The sequence below is a fragment of the Mandrillus leucophaeus genome, unplaced genomic scaffold, assembly GCF_000951045.1.
Source record: "Mandrillus leucophaeus isolate KB7577 unplaced genomic scaffold, Mleu.le_1.0 Scaffold103, whole genome shotgun sequence".
Classification (NCBI taxonomy): Eukaryota; Metazoa; Chordata; class Mammalia; order Primates; family Cercopithecidae; genus Mandrillus; species Mandrillus leucophaeus.
In genome coordinates, this window is record NW_012098432.1 from 7,128,076 (window position 1) to 7,151,196 (window position 23,121).

The window sequence follows — 23,121 nt, forward strand, 5'->3', positions numbered from 1 at the left end:
TTGTCTGTATTATTTAGAGTAAATCCCAGGTGCTACAATCAAAAGATACGACGAACAGTAGCATAATACAGAAACTTGTTTCTCTTTTGTATAATGGATGGCTTCACTGTGAATGAGGGGAGGGCAGTTTCAGTCCTCACATTCATGCAGAGATGCAGGGTTTTTTCCAGCTCATTGTCTTTCCAACTCTAGAGCAACAGCTCCAAAATTTTGGGTCACGGGACCTCTTTACACTTTTTAAAAATTATTAAGGACCTCAAAAATCTTTCATTTATATGTGCTATATCTGTTGATATTCACCATATGAGAAATTAAAACAGAAATTTAAAATAAGTATTTGTTAAGTCCTTCAAAATAATAAATCCATACAAGTTAACCTGAATGACATATTTTTAGAAAAGTAATCATATTTTCCAAAACTTAAAAAATGATGCGAGAGACATTGCTTTATATGTTTGCAAATCTCTTTAACTTCTAGTTAATAGAAGAGAGTTATATTCTCATATCTGCTTTTGTATTCAAACTGCTGTGACATCACACTTCCTGTAGCCACTGCAAAACTCCACTGTAGCTTTGTGAGAAAGTGAGAGTAAAAAAGGCACATAATGTCATAGTAGCAGGAAAATAGTTTGGACCTATGTCCTTCTGAAGGGGTCTTGATGATCCCCAGAGGTCTAAGAGCACAATTTCATAACCACTGCCCTGGGGCATTGTAGACGTCTGCATGGTGAAAGCTAGGTCACTGCCATGGCCAGGTTCCCGCTGATTGGAAGGGGAGGAGAGTGCAAAGGATATATGCTCAAATTCTTTCTTAAACTTTTTTATTTTAACTTTTGTGAGTACATAGTACATTTGTTTAAGGGGCACATGAGATATTTGGATACAGGCATGCAACGTGAAATAAGCACATCATGAAGAATGGGATATCCATCCCCTGAAGCGTTTATCCATTGAGTTGCAAACAATCCAATTACTCTATTTAAGTTGTTTTAAAATGTACAATTATTATTGACCATAGTCTCCCTGTTGTGCCATCAAATAGTAGGTCTTATTCATTCTTTCTAACATTTTTTGTACCCATTAGCCATCTCTGTCTCCACCCACCGACACACCTGCAACCCCTTATTACCTACCCTTCCCAGCCTCTGATAACCATCCTTCTACTCTCTATCTCCATGACTTCAATTGTTTTGATTTTTAGATCCCACAAATAAGTGAGAACATGTGATGTTTGTCTTTCTATGCCTGTCTTATTTTATTTAGCATAATCATGTCCATCCATATCATTGCATATGACAGCATCTCATTCATTTTTATGGCCAAATGGTAATCCATTGTATATATGTACCACATTTTCTTTTTTTTTTTTTTTTCCTTTTCTTTTTTTTTTGAGAAGGAGTTTTGTTCTTGTTGCCCAGGCTGGAGTGCAATGGCACAATCTTGGCTCACCGCAGCCTCCGCCTCCTGGATTCAAGCGATTCTCCTGCCTCAGCCTCCTGAGTAGCTGAGTTTACAGGCATGTGCCACCATGCCCAGCTAATTTTGTATTTTTAGTAGAGATGGGGTTTCTCCATGTTGGTCAGGCTGGTCTCGAACTCTAGTCCTCAGGTGATCCGCCAGCCTCGGCCTCCCAAAGTGCTGGGGTTACAGGCATAAGCCACCATGCCTGGCCTTAGGTACCACATTTTCTTTATCCATTCATCTGTGGATAAACACTTAGTTTGCTTGCAAATCTTAGCTATTGTAAACAGTGCTGCAACAAACATAGGAGTGCAGATATCTCTTCGATACACTGATTTCCTTTCTTTTGGCTATATACCCAGCAGTGGGATTGCAGGATCATATTGGAGCTCCATTTTTAGTTTTTTGAGGAACCTCGAAACCGTTCTTCATAGTGGTTGGACTAATTTACATTCCCATTAACAGTGTACAAGGATTCCCTTTTCTGCACATCCTCGTCAGTATTTGTTGTTGCCTGTCTTTTGTATATAAGACATTTAAGTGGGGTGAGATGATATCTTATTGTAGTTTTGATTTGCATTTCTTTGATAATCAGTGATGTTGAACACTTTTTCACATGCCCGTTTGCTATTTGTATATTATCTTTTGAGAATGTCTATTCAAATCTTTGCCTATCTTTTGATTAGATTTTTTTTCTATAGAGTTGTTTCATCTCCTTGTATATTCTGGTTATTAATCCTTTGTCAGAAGGGTAGTTTGCAGATTTTTTTTGCAGCCCACCATTCTGTGGATTGTCTTTTTACTTTGTTGATTTTATCATTTGCTGTGCAAAAGTTTTTAAATTTGGTGTGATCCCGTTTGTCCATCTTTTCTTTGGTTGTCTGTGCTTATGGGGTATTGCTCAAGACATTTTTACCCAGACCAATGTCCTAGAGATTTCCCCCAGTGTTTTCTTGTAGTAGTTTCATAGTTTGAGGTCTTGATTTTAAGTATTTGATCCATTTTGATTTTATTTTTGTATATGGTGAAAGATAAGGGTCTAGTTTTATTTTTCTGCATATGGACATCCAGTTTTCCCAGAACCATTTGTTAAGGCAGAAAGAGACTGTCTTTTCCCTGTTTTCATGCAGTACCATGCTGTTTTGGTTACTACAGCTCTGTAGTATAATTTGAAGTCAGGTAATGTGATTCTTGCAATGTTGTTCTTTTTGCTCAGGATAGCTTTGGCTATTCAGGGTCTTTTGTGGTTCTATATACATTTTAGAATTGTTTTTTTTCTATTTCTGTGAAGAATGTCATTGGTATTTTGACGGGATTAGATTGAATCTGTAGATTGCTTTGGGTAGTATGGATATTTTAACAATATTATTTCTTCCAGTCCATGAAAATGGATTTTTTTTCATTTTTTGGTGTTTTCAGTTTCATCAGTGTTTTATAGTTTTCATTACAGAGATTATTTGGTTAATTCCTAGGTATTTAATTTTATGTGTAGCTGTTGTAAATGGGATTACTTTTTTATTTCTTTTTCACATTGTTCACCATTGGCATATAGAAATGCTACTGATTTTTCTATGTTGGTTTTGTATCCTGCAACTTAATTGAATTTGTTTATCAGTTCTAATAGTTTTCTTCTGGAGTCTTTAGGTTTTTTCAAATATAAGATTATATCATCTGCAAACAAGGGTAATTTGGCTTCTTCCTGTTCAATTTGGATGCCATTTATATATTTTTCATGTTTGATTGCTCTAGCTAGAACTTCTAGTACTATGCTGAATAATGGTGGTGACAATAGGCATCCTTGTCATGTTCCCAATCTTAGAGGAAAGGCTTCAGCTTTTCCCCATTCAGTATGATACTAGCTGTGGGTCTGTCATATATGGCTTTTGTTATGTTGAGGAATCTTCCTTCTGTCTCCAGTTTTTTGAGCATTTTTATCATGAAGGGATGTTGAATTTTATCAAATACTTTTTCAGCATCAATTGAAATGATCGTGTGATTTTTACCCATCATTCTATTGATATAATGTACATATTGATTGATTTATGTATGTTGAACCATCTTTGCATCCCAGAAATAAATCTTACTTGGTTATGATGAATGATCTTTCTACTGTATCATTGAATTCAATTTGCTAGTTTTTTTTGTTGTTGTTGTTGTTTTTTTGAGGATTTTTGCATCAATATTCATCAGAGACATTGGCTCTTGGTTTTTTCTTTTTTGATATGTCTTTCTCTGGTTTTGGTATCAGGGTAATACTAGCTTCATAAAATGACTTTGGAATTATTTCCTCCTCCTCTATTTTTTGGGATGGTTTGAATATGATTGGTAGCAGTTCTTCTTTAAATGTTTGGTAGAATTCAACAGTGAAGCCATCTGGTCCCAGGCTTTTTCTTAACTGGGAGATTTTTTATCTTTGATCTTTTTACTTGTTATTGGTCTGTTCAGGTTTTGGATTTCTTCTTGATAAGTGGCATGCATCTTGGAATTTGTTCATTTCTTCTAGATTTCCCAATTTATTGGCATACAGCTGCTCATATTAGGCACTAATGATCCTTGAATTTCTGCAGTATTAGTTGTAATGTCTTCATTTTCATTTCCAATTTTATTTATTTGGATCTTCTCTATTTTTTTTTCCTAGTCTGGCTAAAAGCTGCCAATATTTTCTTTGTCAATTTCATTTTACTTTTCAAAAAAACAAATTTTTGTTTCCTTAACCTTTTATTGTTTTTTCATTTCAGTTTCTGCTCTGATCTTTATTTCTTTTCTTCTACTAATTTTTTTGTTTGATTTGCTTTTGCTTTTTTAAATTCAGGATGCATGTTTAGATTATTTATTTGAAATCTTTCCTGTTTTATAATGTAGGCACTTATAGCTATAAATTTCCTTCTTAATACTGCTTTTGCTGTATTCCATAGATTTTGGTATTTTTGTTTCCATTATCATGTGTTTCAAAATTTTTTTCAGTTTCCTTCTTAATTTCTTGATTGACCAATTGGTCAATCAAGAAATTATATTTGTATAATTATATAATATATCACATGTATTTGTATTTTTTCCAGAATTCCTCTTATTATTAATTTCTGTTTTTATTCCATTTTGGTCAGAGAAGATGCTTGATATTATTTTAATTTTTTTAATGCTTTAAGACTTATTTTGTGACCTAAAATATTCTCTGTCCTTGAGAATGATCCATGTGCTGAGGAAAAGAATGTGTTCTGCACCTCTTGGATGAAATGCTCTGTAAATATCTATTAGATACATTTGGTCCATAGGTGCAGATTAAGTATGAAGTTTCTTTGTTGATTTTCTGTCTGGAAGATCTGTCCAATGCTGAAAGTGAGGTGTTGAAGTCTCCAAATATTATTGTATTGTGGCCTATCTCTCTCTTTAGTTCTAATATTTCCTTTATCTATCTGGGTGCTCCCATGTTGGGTGCGTATGTATTTAAAATTGTATATTCTCTTGCTGAATTGACCCCTTTATCATTATATAGTGACTTTTTTTGTCTCTTATTATAGCTTTTGTCTTAAAATCTATTTTGTTTGATACAAGTGTAGCAACTTCTCTTTTTTGGTTTCCATTCACATGGAATATCTTTTTCCATCTTTTTATTTTCAGTATATGTGTGTCATTATAAGTGAAGTGGGTTTCTTGTAGGCAATGTATCAATGGGTCTTGTTTTTTTCATCTGTTCAGCCAGTCTATGTCTTTCAATTGGAGAGTTTAGTCCATTTACATTCAACATTATTATTGATAAGTAAGGACTTACTCCTGCCATTTTGTTATTTGTTTTCTGGTTTTCTTGTGGTCTTCTCTTCCTTCTTTCTTGCATTCCTGTCTTCCTTTAGTGAAGATTATTTTCTCTGGTGATATCATTTAGGTTCCTCCTTTTTGTGTGTGTGTGTATCCATTGTATGTTTTTTGATTTGGGGTTACCATGAGACTTGCAAATACTATCTTATAATCAGTATTTTAACCTAATACTATTTGCATAATCAAACAAGCAAAAAGAAAGCAAATACAAACTCACCTTACCTTCATTTTAAACTTTTAAACTTTTTGTTGTTTCTGCTTATATCTTATTGTACTATGTCATGAAAAGGTGTTGTCATTATTTTTGATGATTTGTGATTTAGTCTTTCTAGTTAGGATAAGAGTAGTTTACATACCACACGTGCAGTGTTATAATATTCTGTGTTTTTCTGTGTACTTACTATTACCAGTTAGTTTTGCACCTTCAGGTGATTATTTATTGCTCAATAATGTCCTTTTCTTTCTGACTGAAGTATTCCTGTTAGCATTTCTTATAGGACAAGCTTGGTATTGATGAAATTCCTCAGCTTTTGTTTGTCTGGGAAAGTCTTTATTTATCCTTTATGTTTGAAGGATATTTTCATGAGATATACTATTCTAGGGTAAAAGTTCTTCTCCTTCAACATTTTAAATATATCATACCACTCTCTCCTGGCTGGTAAAGTTTCCACTGAAATGTCTGCTGTCAGACATGTTGGAGCTCCATGGTGTTATTTGTTTCTTTTTTCTTGCTGCTTTTAGGATCCTTTCTTTATCCTTGACCTTTGGGAGTTTGATTATTAAATGCCTTGAGGTAGTCTTCTTTGGGTTAAATCTGCTTGGTGTTCTAGAACTTCTTGTATTTGGATATTGATATCTTAGGAGTTCTCTGTTATTATCCCTTTGAATAAACTTTCTACCCCATCTCTTTCTTTACCTCCTCTCTAAGGCCAATAACTTACATTTGCCCTTTTGAGGCTATTTTCTAGATCCTGTAGGTATGTTTCATTGTTTTTATTCTTTTTTTCTTTTGTCTCCTCTGACTGTGTATTTTCAAATAGCCTCTCTGCATGCTCACTAATTTTTTCTTTTGCTTGCTTAACCAATTCTGTTATTAAAGGACTGTGATGCATTTTTCAGCCCCAAAGTTTCTGCTTGATTCTTCAATCTCTTTGTTAAATTTATCTGGTAGAATTCTGAATTCCTTCTCTGTGTTATCTTGAATTTCTTGAAGTTTCCTCAACACAGCTGTTTTGAATTCTCTATCTGAAAGGGCACATATCTCTGTTTCTCCAGGATTAGTCCCTGGTGCCTTATTTAGTTCATTTGGTGAGGTCACGTTTTCCTGGATGGTGTCTATGCCAGTAGATGTTCTTTGGTGTCTGGGCATTGAAGAGTCAGTTATTGTAGTCTTCACTGCCTGGGCTTATTTGTGACTGTCTTTCTTGGGGAGGCTTTCCAGATATTTGAAAAGTCTTGGGTGTTATGATCTAAGCTGTTTCTGCTTTAGGGGGCACCCCAAGCCCAGTAATGCTGTGGTTCTTGCAGACTCATGGAGGCCCTGCCTTGATGGTCTTGGATAAGATCTGGCAGAATTCTCTTGATTACCAGACAGAGATTCTTGTTCTCTTCCCTTACTTTCTCTGACACATACAGAGCCACCTAATGCTGGGGGTGGGGTGCCACAAGCACCCCTCTGGCCACTACCACTATAACTACTCTGAGACAGACCTGAAGCCAACAGAGTGCTGAGTCTCACCAACTGTAACCACTCCCTGGCTACTGCCTGTGTTCACTCAAGGTCCTTAGGCTTTACAATCAGCAAGTGGCAAAGCCAGCCTGGTCTGTGTCCTTCTTTTCAGGGTGGTGAGTGGGTCCAGAAGTGCCATCCACGAGTCTGGGACCACACTCAAAAACCTTAGAAGTCTACCTGGTATTCTGTTGTATTTCAGCTGAGCTGGCAGTCAAACGCAAGACACAGTCCTTCTCACTCTCCCCTCCTCTTCCCAAAGGCAGAGAAGACTCACCCCATACCCATCATTACCCCTGGCCATGAGGAGTACTGCCAGACTATCACCAGTGGGTTTCCTTAAGGCCCAATATCTCTTAAGTCAGCTTGTGTGAATGCTGCCTGGCCTGGGACTCACCCTTCAGAGTAGTGGGCTTTCCTATGGCCCAGAGCAGGTCCAAAAATGCCATCCAAGAGTAAAGTCCTGTAATTGGGGACCCCAAGAGCCCACCTGGTTCTCTATCCCCTGTAGCAGTGTTGGTGCCTGAAGCCAGCAAGTCTCAGAGGCTCACCAAGGCCCTTGATCTAGAACCTAGGTATTCTGCTGGTTATTCAGGGCCTAGGGACTCTTCAGCTAGCAGGTGATGAATGCTGTCAGGAATGGGTTCTTTCTGTCAAGGCAGTGGATTTCTTTCTGGCCTACGGTGTGTCTAGAAAGGTCATCTGGGAGGTAGGGCATGGAATGGCCTCATGACTCTGACCAGCACCCTATCCTGCTGTGGCTGAGCTGGTATCCAAGATGCAAGACAAAGTCCTCCTCACTCTTCCCTCTCCTCTCCTCTCCTTAAGCAGAAGGAAGAGGTCAACTTTTGGAGCTGTGAGCTGTGCAGTCTGGGATCAGAGGAAGAGTGATGCCAGCACTCCCTTGGCTGCCCCAGCTGGTGTCTCACTATGTCACATCCCCCCCTGCCCCGCCCCACCCGACCACTGTCTCTGGGCCTAGTTCAACCCTATGACTTCCCTATAAGTTGCAGTCCTTATGGCCTAGATTGCCTTTCAAGTTCACTTAGAGATTAAGAGCACTTTGGCCCTCAGTGGGTAGTGAGGTTTGTGGAAATTCAAGTTCCAACTGCTGGGATTGGTGATTCCCTCTGATTAGGACTGGTTTAAATGCCCCTCTGTGGGCAGACATTAGCTGAGTTTGGTCTGGTTTTCCTCTCTGCTCTAAGAGAACATCTGTGACTTCAGTGCCTCACAATTGCTGTGTTCTCCCTCCCCCAGTGCCCAGAGAGGCTCTCAGAACTACACCACCACTTCTAGGGGTGAGGAGGGGTGGCATCTACAATTCAGGACTGTTTTTTCTATCTTGTCAGTACTTCTTTCAGCAATATGAAGTTAAAACCAGGTACTGTTAGTGCTCATCTGGTTTTTGGTTCTCATGAAGGTGTTTTTTCTGTGTACGTAGTCATCAACTTGGTGTCTTTACAAGAGGGACGATGGTGGAGCTGTCTGTTCTGATATCTTGCTCCGCCTCAGGTGTATGCTCAATTTCTTAAGTCCCAGGCACATCATTTCTCACACTCCATTGATGAGAACTTAAGTGACATGGCTTTATCTCGACTATAAAGGAGGTGGGAAATGTGATCAAGTGGTCAGTCATGGGTCTCTACAGAGCTGTTATCATGGAAGAAAGGAAAACAGGTTTCCATAGACAACTAGGAGTCTACCACAAGCTGCTTGCTGTGCATAGCGCCGTTTTTCCTTACTTCTCAGCCCAAAAGCTGGACTCTCCCAGTCCCCAGGCCTGTCATTTTAAAAGAAAAGGAGGACATAAGACTGTACTTATCTACCATAGTAGCCACCTGGCTGTACTTCTTGGCTTTGTATAGTAGCTTCTTCGTGAACTTGGGAGGCGGAACTTGCAGTGAGCCGAGACAGTGCCACTACACTCCAACCTGGACGAGAGCGAGACTCCATCTCAAAAATAAATAAATAAATAAATAAATAAATAAATAAATAAAATCTTCTCACCTTTTGGCTTGATTGTTTAAAGGTTAGTGAGGGGAAAGGAATCAAGATAGGCAAGCATGGGAAAGTCTAAGATCTTTTCACTGCCAACTAAACATACTGCTAGCCAAGATTTCACTAGATAGCCCAGAGTCCACAGTGAAAACCTAAGCAATGTGTTTTTAAAAGGTTATAGAATTTCATATTCATAGAATGGGAGTGGGGAGAAAAGATGGATTTCCATGGGGAGGATTTATTAACCAAATAGTAAAGCTGAAACCAATAACAGCTCCATGACGTTATTATTGAAAATGGAGTTCAAGACCAGCCTGGGCAACATGGCAAAACTCCATCTCTATAAAAAATACAAAAAGTAGCTGGGTGTGATGACATGTGCCATAGTCCCAGCTACTTGGAAGGCTGAGGTGGGAAAATGACTTGAGCCTGGGAGACTGAGGCTGTAGTGAGCCGAGATGGTGCCGCTTCACTCCAGCCTTGGTGACAGAGTGAGACACTGTCTTAAAAAAAAAAAAAAATTAAGACAACCAAACACCACATGTTCTCACTTATACATGGGAGCAGATCAATGAGAACACATGGACACAGAAAGAAGACCAACACACACTGGGGCCTGCAGGGTGGTGGGGTCGGGCGTGGGAGAGCATTAGGAAAATTAGCTAATGCATGCAGGGTTTAATACCTAAGTGATGGGTTGATATGTGTGCAAACTACTATGTAACAAACCTGCACATCCTGCACGTGTGTCCTGGAACTTAAAATAAAAATAAAAATTGAAAAAAAGAAAGAAAATGAAGGAGGGAAGTCTATACCAAATCTATAAACACACACAAACACTCAAATTGATCGTGATTAATAATATATTCAACCCTCTGGTCCCAACTAATTTTCCAATTTTATGTACCTATCTACACATTAGATATGCTGTACCACTTCCTATTTTTCACAGTGATCTGCTCCTGCTCTTTCCTCAGTGCTATTTATATAATTCTATAACTTGCCTTTTTCACTGTGCATTCTGTTTTTGAGCTTATCTGTGTTAATACATATAGACCTAGCTCATCCTTATAACAATTTCGTGTTACATTCTATAAATACATTGTATTTTATTAGTGAACATTCATGTTGCTTTAAAATTTGTTTTATCACCAGTACTTACCTTTTTATTTTAGGTTACTGATGGATTAGAAATGTTTCTGTGTTGCTATTTTAATTTGCATTCATCAAATTACTAGTGAACTGAAACATTTACAAATGTGTTTTTTGGCCACCTGTATTTCATTTTGTGAGAATTGCTCAAACATAACCCTGCCCCCACTCTTTTCTTGTTAGATGGAGTTTTTAAAATCGATTTGGATGTTCTAGATACTAATTCTTTGCTACATATCTTATAATATTTTCTTCCATTTATTTTTTTCTCAGTCATATTCAAGATATGTTTTGTCATACAGAAATTTTAAATTGGAATTGGTGTATTTTTCATTATTTTCCCTTTGGCTTTTGCATTTGGATCTTAAGAAAGTGTTCCCCATAGTCTCATAAAAATCTTCTGTAGTTTTCTAGTTATTTTTAGTTTTGTTTTAAAGGTTCAGGTATTTATTCTGTGTACACTAATTCTTTTGTATAGTGTGAGGTAGCAATATAACTTTATTGTATGTTTTGAATTGAAATGAAAAATGTATTCAGTGGTCCAAAGAACGTTTGTTGACTTGCGCATCTTTTCCTTCACTGAAATGACTTATTCCTGTATAGATACTGGTCTGTTTATGGTTTCTCTATTCAGTTCTTTTGTCTGTTTATATATTTCTGCACCAATATCATGGTTTTAGTTGAAGAAATCTAAATTATATCCTGATATCCAAAGAACAATCCCACCCCTTCTGTTCTTTTTTAAGCTAGGTATGCCTATACATTTATTCTTCTTTATAAATTTTAGTATCAGTTTGTCGGATTCATAAAAAACTGCTGAGATTTTGATTTGAATTTCAATATAGATTATATTATGTATATAGATTAATTTTCAAGAGGACTCACATATTCCCATCCATGAACATTGTCATATCACTCTGGTTATTCTAGTTTTATGTTCTTCATTAAATAAGGTTTTATAGTTTTTCATATAAATATCTTATACGGTTTTGTTAGTTTTGTTCCTAAGTATAATTGTTTATAGGTTTGCTACTATTATGAATGAGCTATTCTTTTCTAACCAATTCTTAACGCTCCATCTTTATAAAATTATTGTTTGTTTTTGTGGGTATTTCTGTTTGTCTCCCCAGACAGACTTCTCTTCTGTTCTCTTTACGGCAGAACTGACTCATTCATGTTGTAAACTTCCTTCTTTTCTTCTTCTCTTCTTACCACTGCCACCTCCAGGACCCTCACACCTGCCTGCTAACTCAGCACATTCCTTTACTACACTGAATTCTATTAAATGTATTTGAAGTGGCAAATAAATATTTGTGTCATGGGTATTCAGACAAAGGAAAGATTCAAGTGGCTGCATAAAAAGTGATCTTGAGTTCAATTTCTGAGATTCTTATTTCTCAGATCCTCATATAAATCAATAGAGTTGATTACAGCATCAGCGAAGTATAGTAAGTTTGACTCTCATTCAGTGCATACTACTGGCCAATTTATGGACCCTCTTGAAGCCTCGGTGTTTTCCTTTGAAGAATGAGAACAATAATGTCTCACAGGATTATTGTGAAGATTAAATGATATAAAATATCTATAGTTCTAGCACAGTTTGGGGCTTATAGTAAACACTCAACAAAAGGAAGTCGTTATTGTCATTAGACCATATTAAAGATAAACACTCCATAGATTTATAAGGAGAAGAGCCAACTCTTCCCTTTGTGTCAGAGCTTTTCCCCCCTGATATTGAATCCATTACTCATTGTCAGTGGCTTTGAAGGCAGAGGACCAGGTTCCTTCTAGGGACTGTTTTTCAAATTGGTTGATGAAACCCTTAGAGGCCACCTTGAGGTGTTAAAGGCTGCCCAGAACAGTTCTGATTTTGTTCTGTTCTGAGGTTCCATGTAAGACTTTGAAGAAGGTTTTCTACCACTAAGAAGGTTTGAAGAAGGTTTTCTACCACTGTAGTGATCTGTCAGCTGGAGTCCTGGAACATTCACACCGCTGGGCAAGAAGCATTTAGAAGCCCACTAATGAGCACATCCCATCTCCCTCATCCCTTCCTCGCCTACTGCTCCTGAAGCAGAAAAGAAATAATAATTCATTATTTGCAGCCAGAAGGATGATAATCCAGAGTTCCAAAATAAGTCCGTGGTAGGAGAAGTAATATTTAGGAAGTATGTGCCAAGTGCCAGGCACATAGCTGTGGTTTAAATACGTGCTGTGGTTTAAATACATGCTGTGGTTTAAATGCGTGATTATAATTCACATTAATCCTATGTGGAAGTTGTTGACAATCCCCTCTCTAACCCAGCATTGGGTGGCCTCACCCCTTCTAGGTACGTGGATATGGGTTGAGTTGTATAGTCGCTGTGCCCTTCACCGTAGTCTTCTATCAACTCTGCCTTCTAAGAATTGGTTCCTAAAGCAATCTAGGGCTGGGCATGGTGGTGCATGCCTGTTACGCCAACACTTTGGTAGACCAAGGCAAGCGATGACTTGAGGTCAGGAGTTCAAGACCAGCCTGGCCAATATGGCAAAACCCTGTCTCTACTAAAAATACAAAAATTAGCCAGGCATGGTGGCACATGCCTGTAATCCCAGCTACTTGAGAGGCTGAGGCGGGAGAATCACTCGCACCAAGGAGGCAGAGGTTGCAGTGAGGCAAGATTGCATCACCGCACTCTAGCCCGGGTGACAGAGTAAGACTCTATCAAAAAAAAAAAAAAAAAAATCCCTTGAGCAATCTGATTCATTCACATCACCACGAATGCAATCAGCACAGACAACCACGGAGCTGAGGTGTTCTCAGATACACATCTTGGTTTTACATATTTAATATAGCCCAAAGTCCCTCGACTACACGTACTGTCTTTTCTTTCCATCCAGTTTCTCTTCCAACTTCTCCCTCTGAGGGATTGATCCCACAGTGCTGCCTTCTTCCCTGTCCTAATTAGGCTTGTATATTCACTTCTATGTGATTTACTTTTCAGGAGTGGTTTGGTGTCCCCAGCTGCCTTTTAAGAACCTATGCAGACCTTCCTTCGTAATGATGCTGGCTAGTTCTCTTCCAAGTGTGTACCAAAAAAATTATTTCTGTGACCCCAAATGTTGCAAAGATCCAGACTTCTTTCTATTGTATTTATAGACACTGATTGATGTTAAACTGACCTGGTTTTTCCACCATTTCTATATTTTTTATTCTGTTTTTGGGAAAGGCAAAGTATATTGTTTCTACAACAGTATTTATATTTGAATGTATACATTTTATTCCTGATTTTTACCATGTTATCACTTTCCTCCCCATCATTAGCTGTCATTATTCCACTTTACAGGTAAGGAAACCAAGGCTCAGGTGATAACTTGCTTAAAGCCACCAGCAGGCAAGAACAGAGCTAGGTTTCCAATCTTGCAGGGCATACAGACTCTAGACCACTAGCTTTCTCTAACCTGGAGGTCACAAACAGGTCGCCCTGAGGCTGAATGTGGGCTGCAGACAATTGTTTAGGTGTACACCAAATTTTAAAATTGGGAGCTTACCAATTCAAAAGCAGACTTTTGCTTTTCTTGAAAATTTTGGAGACTTGGCAGCTTTGAGTCTACATTCCTACCTGTGAGTAGTGTCTGTTGTTAGGCGAGGTAGGTGCTCCCCAGTTCACAGCAGCTCCTCTTCCTCCCCAGCCCGGCCCTCTCTCTCTCTTTTCCATCACCAACCCAGTCCCCTAGCCCGGCCCTCTCTCTCCTTTCCATCACCAACCTGGTCCTTATAAGGCAATGGAGTCCATACTCTACAGCACACCCTGTCCTCCCCTGTCTCAGCTATGGCCCTCTGCTGGCAGAACTGAGTCTGTGGGTTTGCTCTCCGTACCCTGTGGGCAGCTGCTGCCCTGATTCTTAGGATCCTGTTACTTATTTTACTTCTTTTTCAGTACAGCCTGTGCCCTCAGACAAAGATGCCTATGCAGTCAGATCCTCTCCCTTACGCTGCTCCCTACAGGGCATGTCCAGTCCATCAAGATTCTCCCTAAAGACACAGCCTGTAAGAAAGCAGAAGTCTTTGCCTTTGCCTGCCACATATCTTCCGTGAGGCAATGAAGTGCAGAGCTAACTATTTGTTTGATGGACAAAGGGGAAGGGGGGAGAAATAACAAAATAATTATAGTCATAGTAATGACAATATTGAACATACATTGAGAATTTACTATGTGCCATTGTTCTGAACCCATATATGTTAATAATTGATGTTGATCCTCAAAAAAAATCTTATGGTATAAATAGAAGAGTTGCTCTAATTTTACATGTAAGGAGATGGAGGCTACGTTTTCAAGGAGGCTGGGGAATCTGCTCCAAGTCGCACGTATCAAGAGGCAGAGGTGGTATTTGAACCAGGCTGTCTAAGCAGGTCCTGAGGCTTCAGTCTTAACTACCACCTACTTTTTTAGAAACATAGATTAATATGCCGGAATATTCTCTAGCTATAATTGTTGGGCTTTTATAACCTAAAATCAACTCATACTAAATGAATCAAACAAATGACAACCAAAAAAATAAAAATAAAGAAAAGACTAGGAGAATGGACCAAGAAATACAGATGATATAAACACAATACATTTAAAGATATTGTTTTTTGTACTTTTTAATGTAGCAATTTCATTTTTGAAATTGATACACAATAATCATATATATTTATGGAGTACAGAATGATGTTTCAATAGATATAGTGTATAGTGATCAGATCAGGGTGATTGACATATCCATCATCTCAAACATTGATCATTTCTGTATGTTGGGAATATTCAATATCCTCCATCCTCCTTCTAGCTATTTGAAACTATATATTTATTGTTAAGTGTTGTCATCCTACAGTGGTATAGAACACTAGAACTTATTTCTTCAATCTAGCTATAAATTTGTAAAGGTACTATTTAATTCTAGCAGGAGAATAAAGTGAATGGGAGAGAGGAGAACACCTGTAAGGTCCATAGTATTCCAGATTATGAAATGACACCGGTATCTCAGGAGAAGATGAGAGCTTTTCACATAATCCTTCCAAGTAGTTTCATTTAACAACAGATATTTATTGAGATGCTATCATGTTCTGGGCTATTGTACTTTGTTCTGGAAACACAAAGATGAATGAATAATGTATCCTTATGGTAAAATACATGTACATATAATCATACATAATAGAGTATAAATACATACAATGTTTAACATATGGTCTCTCATGTTTTTTAAACTTTAATTTCAAATAGACAACACGTTTAGGTAGCTGAATATTTATTTAAGGATATAAAATTACATACACTGGAAACTCTCTCTTATTCTTGTCCTCAGGTACCTTCCTAGAAAGCAGACACCTTATCCTTCCAGAGATATTTTATACAAGGAAGCATATGTATAGATTCTTGCTCTCATATTTTTGTTTTTTTCACTTAATACATTGGATATTATTCTCCATACTTTTTTGATCATGCATACTACCAGTAAGTTATTTGAGCCCTTAGTATACATTAGAATGTGAATTATAAACCATACACAAAGAATATTTAAGAAGGAGAGATGAAGGTGAAATAACCAATAACTTTAGCAATTTATATTTTATTTTAGTATAAAAACTATTTTATCTCACTAACATTTTAAGCACAATGTGATTTAAAATGAAACTACTTTGAAGAAACTTGATTAAAACTTTATGAGACAGGACTCAAAGATTTGATTAAAAACTTTATGAGACAGGATTCAAAGGTTTGATTAAAACTAAACTGACTGGATAGTGATTTTGTGTTGTCACAAAAAAAAATGTTTTGTCACAAAAAAATGCCTCACAAAGTATATAGATCCTATGTCACCGACAGGTGACTGTTTGGTACAGTGGGTGCCACAATGTCAGTCTATATGCCAAAGATTGGTGAAGCTTAATTTATTCTGCTTGTTAAATTTAAAAAGTCAATTTGAACAGAAGATCTAATATTTCTTTTTGCACCGCAATTTATCATCTCGAGCCATCCTCCTGGATGTGTGCACCCTACTTAAGGAATCCCGGGCTAGGGAATTGAATATGTCTGATACCAAACTCTCAGAGATCATGTAGGGAATGACTGAAGGAGTAGTTTCTTTAACACAAATTCAAACTCCTGTTGAAAGCTGCAGTTCATGGTGGTGCTTTTGTTTTCTGAGATGTGAAGTATGCTGTTTATAAAAGTACTGATGCTTGGTGCTAGCAGACACGAAGCATTTTTACTTGGATCATAGCGGAGTGGTCATGATGGGAAGGGACTTTAAAGCCCCCACGACCTCCTAAATGCCACTCTTACTCAGTTGCATTCCTTCCGGCTTCTTGAGTAAGACAGAAAGGACTCCAGGAATTGTGCTTAGGAAGGTTGTGGCCCTGGAGCAAGCACAGTTCTTGTGAACTCCATTTGTCATGCACTGTGGGATGAAAGAGAGTGAGGCCTGCTGAAGCATGTAGAATGACGATCTGTTCATTTTTTTTCTTTTTCTATTTGTGATTTCCTCTAGGATCTGTAATTTAGCCTCAGCATTGCCATTTAAGGAGTCTAAAATAGAGTAAGTTCTGAGTTTGAGTGAGTGAGAGTGGATATATGAAAAATTCTCAACTAAATATGGTTTTTTAAAAAACATTAGAGATAAAAGAAAATTAACCCTCAGAGGGCTATGATCCTACTTGCATAGTGAATTGATTTGACACACTCATAATTTGATTTGTGGTTCCTAAGGGAGACAAGAGTGATTTAATTTTAATTATGCAATATTTTTTTCTAAGCATTAGCACTTTCATGAAAATATTAAAAGAAAATGTTGATGCTTTCCCTTGGAACTAATGACTTAGAAGCTTCTTTATAATTATTTAATAATTAGGTTTTGAAATTGATAATATATTAGTAGAAGATGATTATTCATTTATTTTTATTGCAATGTGCTGTGATGCTACAAAAGACCATTAAAGTTAAAAGGCTGATGAGATTTTTATAATTGTCCTATGCCAAGTGGAGAATCAATATCCAAACTTTGTATAAAGATAAAATTAGAGTCATCTTCGACTTTGCCATATATATCAAGGCACGGTTGCTGTGTAACAAATCAACCCAAAAACTTACTGGCTTAAAACAACAATATTTGAAATTTCACATGCTTTCTATGGGTCAGGAAGTCAAGAACTGCTCAGCTGATTGGTTTCAACTCAACATCGCTTCTGAGGTTGCATTTAAATGGTAGTTGGGGGTTGCAGTAATCTCAAAGTCTTCTCAATCTGTATACCTCATGCTTGGTTTGGGAAGACTGAACTGTTGGGGGTGGAACAGCTGAGGCTCCTCAGGCATCTCTTCTCATCTCTCCACATGGAAGTCTCAGGGTAGCTGGACTCCATAGCAGCTCAAGGCTCTAAAGGCATTAACTTGAGAGAGCCAGAAGGAAGCCCTATCACCTTTTGTAACCTAGCTTGAGAAGTCATAAACTGTCACTTCTATCACTTTCTATTTGTTAAGAACGAGCCACTAAGACTGGCCTATATTCAAGGGGAGGGGAATTAGAATCCACTTTTTAAAAAATAGGAGTGTAAAAAAAAAAAAAAAAAAAAAACTTGTTGACATGTTTTAAACCCCCATACCATAAAGGTCAATTAATAATAAATACCTGCCCATTTTTCACTTTGCTCATATGTGTCCCTTCCCTTAATTTCGTTTCTTGCTCATCTTTTCATGCCAGGTGTTCAGTCCCATCTGTTTGAACTTTCAGAGTCTTCTCTCGGCTACCTTCCCTGTCCTCATTCTTTCCACATCCAGTCTATCTTGTGTCCTATGGCCAGACTAATCTTTCTAAAAGACCACTGCCATTAGTTCACCCCTTTGATTGAAAACCTTTCATGACAATTACTGTCCACAAACATGTTTCTCCCTCTATGGTTTGATTCAGAATCAAGTACATGTCTTGTTAAAAAATGCATATTGTCCAATCTCCCTGAGAGAATTGCTGAATTAGAGTTTCTGGTGAGTGGAACCCAAGAATCTGCAAGTTTACAAATCAGCAACCTTTAGTAAAGTTTATTCTTAAACACATTAATATGCAAACTTTAGTCCATAATGGCACATGGCAAAGATTCTTAGCCATAGCATGTTGTCATAGTTATGAAACAAGTGGTCTGTTGCGAATAATAGTGAAGTACTGAAATTGGAGCGCATCCACTGTTATCCCAGTTGTATTAGTTCATTCTCACACTGTTATAAAGAAATACCTGAGACTGGGTAATTTATAAAGAAAAGAAGTTTAAGTGGCTCACGGCTCCACAGGCTGTAGATGTGTAGCATCTCCTTAGCGTCAATCATGGTGGAATCTTAAAGGGGAAAATGGCATTTCACATGGCTGGAGCAGGAGAAAGAAAGAGAGGTGGGGAGATGCTACACACCTGTAAACAACTAGATCTCGTGAGAACTCACTCATTATGCAGGAGCACGGGGGGATGCTGCTAAACCACTCATGAGAACTTTGCCCCCATGATCTAGTCATCTCTCACCAGGCCCCTTCTCCAACACCGGAAATTAAAATTTGACATGAGATTTCGGTGGGGACATGATTCAAATCATATCATCAGTAATGTCACCTTCACTAGTCTTCACACTTTCTGACTGGAAGAGAAATTCCTTAGACTGTGAGGAATTTCAAGTAAGATGTGTTCCCAGTATTAATGTCATTCGGTGCATGAGTCTCCATAGAATCACTACCCTAAACAGTCTGATCTGAACAATCCGATCTAAGCAGGACCTGGCTTGTTTTACCACTGTGCCTTCAATACACTTGCCCCCTCACTGCTTGTCTCTCTTCAATGGGTCTTCTTTTTTCTGCTTGTCCAGTCTCCCCTTCTCTTGGACACCTTCCTTTAGGACCCTAAGCATTGGAGATTTCTGTCTACTCTCCACTTGTTCAGCAAATTGTGTTACAATTTACAATATTTATATGGCCCTTATCACATAATGCTTTATATTGCTAATTACTAGTTCATATTCCTGTGTCAGGTTCCAGCAGGAAAGCAATGGCATACTCAAATAGACTAAACAGAAGAGTGTTTAATAAAGGTGTGCATAGGGCATGAGGAAACAATGGAAAGATATGCATGGGAGAAACAACAAAAGATAATTCAGTGCCACAGGGCTGCTGGAAGTGGGTTCTGTTTCCATCCCTAGGCCTGCAAGTTCAAGGAGAACCCAGAAAAAGACAAATGTATGAAGAAAGGTTCCTTATAGGGGCCTTGACCTTCAGTAGAGAGAGGTAGCCAGCTCATGATGATTTCACAGGATGAGAGCCAAGGGAATAAATGTCAAGACTTTCCTTTCCTCCCTTCCTCTGATCTCCTACTGATGCTTACCGTTGGTCAAAAACAGCTGCAAGCCAGAGATCAAGAGAACTGATTTATACATTTCAGAAAAGTCATCAGGGCACAGAATTGGGGAGAGAATGGTGTAGAGTAGAGCTAGAGGGGCAAAGGGAAAATGGATAGCACAATCAGATTCATTAAGGGCTGAAACTCTTTCATCTATGTTTTGTATTTCTCACGGCTCTGCAAGGCACTGCCCACAGCAGTTGTTCAGTGACTGTGTCTTCATTCTTTTATGCCAGCACACACTGGTTTCATTCCCCTAGAATGCCTCGTAAGGATGAGAGTGACAAAAGGCTTCCCAGTGGTAACATTTTGTATTTTCTGCACCGAGATTCACTCAAACATAACTATTTTATTTCCTTAATTTCCGGGCGCAATTTCCATAATTTCTTTAATAGAAAAGACCAGTTTCTTGAGAAAATGCAGATACAGTTATAATTTGGATATCTTAAGTAATTGCCAAAAATATAAATTCAAATTAAACTGGCTGTCATATATGTTGGAAGTCCAAGATACTATTCTCAGATCCTACTGATTTAGTCTCACTGACTGTAAGCACATTGCATTCTTTGAAGAATGATTATGTGTACAAGTGTGCCCCACATTATGAGAAAAATGTTAGAGATGCTGAATTTCTAAAATGAATAAACAGGGTAATTATTTATTCTACAGAAGGTGTATTAGTCCATTCTCATGCTGCTATGCAGAAATATCCAAAACTGGTAATTTACAAAGAAAAGAGGTTTAATTGACTCACAGTTTTGCATGGCTGGGGAAGCCTCAGGAAACTTACAATCATGGCAGAAGACAAAGGGAAAAAAAGGCACCTTTTTCACAGGGCGGCAGGAAGAAGTGCTGAGCAAAGTGGGGAAAGCCCCTTAGAAAACCATCAGGTCTCATGAGAACTCAGTATCATGAGAACAGCATGGGGGTAAATGCCCCCATGATTCAATTACCACCCATCTGGTCCCTACCATGACACGTGGAGATTATGGGAACTACAATTCAAGATGAGATTTGGGTGCGGACTCAGCCACACAGTATCAGAAGGATTTCTACCATAACGGAAAGATTAAAATAAGATTTTCATTATATGGGTAGAAATAAGCATACTTCGTTTTTACAAGAGACACTTTTGAAAAAATTAAAACGCAGGTTGAAAGTAAAGGATTAAAAAGGTATACCAGGCCAGGTGCAGTGGCTCATGCCTGTAATCTCAGCACTTTGGGAGGCCAAAGCAGGCGGATCACCTGAGGTCAGGAGTTTGGGACCAGCCTGGTCAATATGATGAAACCCCATCTCTACTAAAAATACAAAAATTAGCCAGGTATGGTGGTGCATCCCTGTAATACCAGCTACTCAGGAGAATGAGGCAGGAGAATTGCTTGAATCTAGGAAGCAGAGGTTGCAGTGAGCCGAGATCACGCCATTGCACTCCAGCCTGGGCGTCGACAAGCAAGACTCTGTCTAAAAAAAAAAGGTATGCCATGAAAACAGTACACATAAGAAAGCTGGAGTGATGTTACTGACATTAAAGTAGACTTCAGACAGTCTCACCAGAGACAGGAATATTTCATAGTGGTGAATGCATCAGTTCATCAGAAAGACATACAATTTATAAATGTATATATACCTAATAAAAAGTTTCAATATACATGACTCAAAAATTGATAGAAATAAAGGAAGTAATATACAAGTGCACATTCATAATTGGAAATTTTAACAATTTTTTCTCAGTATTTAATATAACAACTAGGCAAAATACCAGTACAGACATAGAAATCTAAAGAACAATAGACATGTCTAAAACACTGTATCAAACAACTGAATAATGCACAGTGTTTTTGACTGCATACAGTACATTGACCAAGATAAGCCATTTACTAAGCCATTAAACAAGTCTCGGCCGGGTGCGGTTGCTCATACCTGTAATCCCAGCACTTTGGGAGGCCAGGGCGGGCGGATCACCTGAGGTCAAGAGTTTGAGAGCATCCTGGCCAACACGACGAAACCCCATCTACTAAAAATACAAAACAATTAGCTGGGCACAGTGGCACGTGCCTGAGTCCCAGCTACTCCGGAAGCTGAGGCAGGAGAATCGATTGAACCTGAGAGGCAGAGGTTGCAGTGAGCTGAGGTCTTGCCACTGTACTCCAGCATGAGCGATAGAGCGAGATTCCCTTTCAAAAAAAAAAAAAAGTCTCAATACATTTTAAAAGCTTGATGTTCTTTTTGATCATAGTAGCAGAAAAAGCATTTGACAACATTGAACGTAAGTTCATTAAAAAACCAGCAAATTAGGATTGGAAGGGAATTCTTGTCTGATGGGGAGCATTTACAAAAACCTATAGCTAACGTCATACTTAATGGTCAAATGTTGGGTGCTGCCCCCTAATATTGGGAATTGTGAGGGTGTCAGCTTTTACAACAGCTTTAACAACATTAAATAGAAATAGTAAAAGTTCTAAATAGTGGTCTGAGAAGTTCTAAATACTGCTCTGAGACAAGAAAAAGAAACAAAAGGCATAAATATAGGAAAGGAAGAACTAATACTGTCTATACTGTTGAAATACATGATTGTTTACAAAGAAAATCCTAAGGAATCTACAAAATGTTTACTAAAACTGTTAGTTAAATTTAGCAAGGTCATGGAATACAAGGCCAATGTACTAATCAATTGTATTTCTATATATTAGCAGCACATTTTTATGTACTATAAAAACAGGGTGAGCCATGTCTAGCTTATTGTTTAACTTTCCATGATGATTTTTCCTAAAATATTGACTGAGAAGAATAACATCTTTATTTTTAAAATAGCGTTGTTTGAATACATAGTCATGGGTATTTGTCCAAATATGTGGATGGGTTAGAGGGTGATATGCTTATATTTGCTTTAGAAGAATGAGTAGTGACTAATTTACTAATGTGGTGAGTAGCCCTTGATTATTGCATTTAATCTGTTTGTAGTCCTTAATTCTTTTTTTTTCTTTTTCCTTTTCTTTTTTTTCTGTGAGTCATAGCCTAAAGAAATTCTTTCCTTTCATGTTTAACTAATGGTTTCCATGAGTACATTGATTCATAGAAGAGTAACTCAAGCACAGATTTTACAGGCTACTTTATCCCGCATCAGGTGACGGGTGGTCCCTCCCTCTGGGGGCTGCTGAGTCATTGCAGAGGGAAACAAAGCTAGGCAAACAGGAGCCTTTTCTCAATCAAGTGATACCAAAAGGATAGCTTTACCATGTGGAGATTCTTGGGATTTAAAAAACAAAAACAAAAACTTTAAAAACGGTCTTTGAACTAAAAAAGATTGGTAGCTACTGATCTCATTTTGTAAATGAGAAAACTGAGTCCCAGAGAGATTAAATGGCTGGCTGTAATTCACAAATCTAGGTAATGTGAGAACTAGATTACGCACCTTACTGTCTTTTCCCCAGTGCTTTCTCTACCTAACTATACTATCTCCCTGAGCAGTAAAAAAGGTCAGTCTAGTCCCAAAGGACTGGGGTTTAGCATTCAAAAGATCCTCTCTGGAGTTAGATCCCAAAATGCTCTGAGCAGTGGACAACATATTAAAGTGAAT

At 38.0% G+C, this 23,121-nt stretch overlaps 1 protein-coding gene across 3 annotated transcripts in view; it reads left to right on the plus strand.

The window, feature by feature from the left end:
• Positions 1-23,121, plus strand: part of AK5 (adenylate kinase 5) — a 155,444-nt gene that overhangs the window by 20,698 nt on the left and 111,625 nt on the right. Inside the window, exon 6 of one of the 3 annotated variants that reach the window (XM_011977952.1) lies at positions 14,074-15,353. The exons of the other annotated variants lie outside the window; for them this stretch is intronic. Within the exon in view, the coding sequence (XP_011833342.1) occupies positions 14,074-14,172 (99 nt within the window). The 3' untranslated portion in view covers positions 14,173-15,353. Of the gene's footprint in view, positions 1-14,073; positions 15,354-23,121 lie in introns of those variants that run through there. 3 annotated transcript variants of the gene reach the window in all.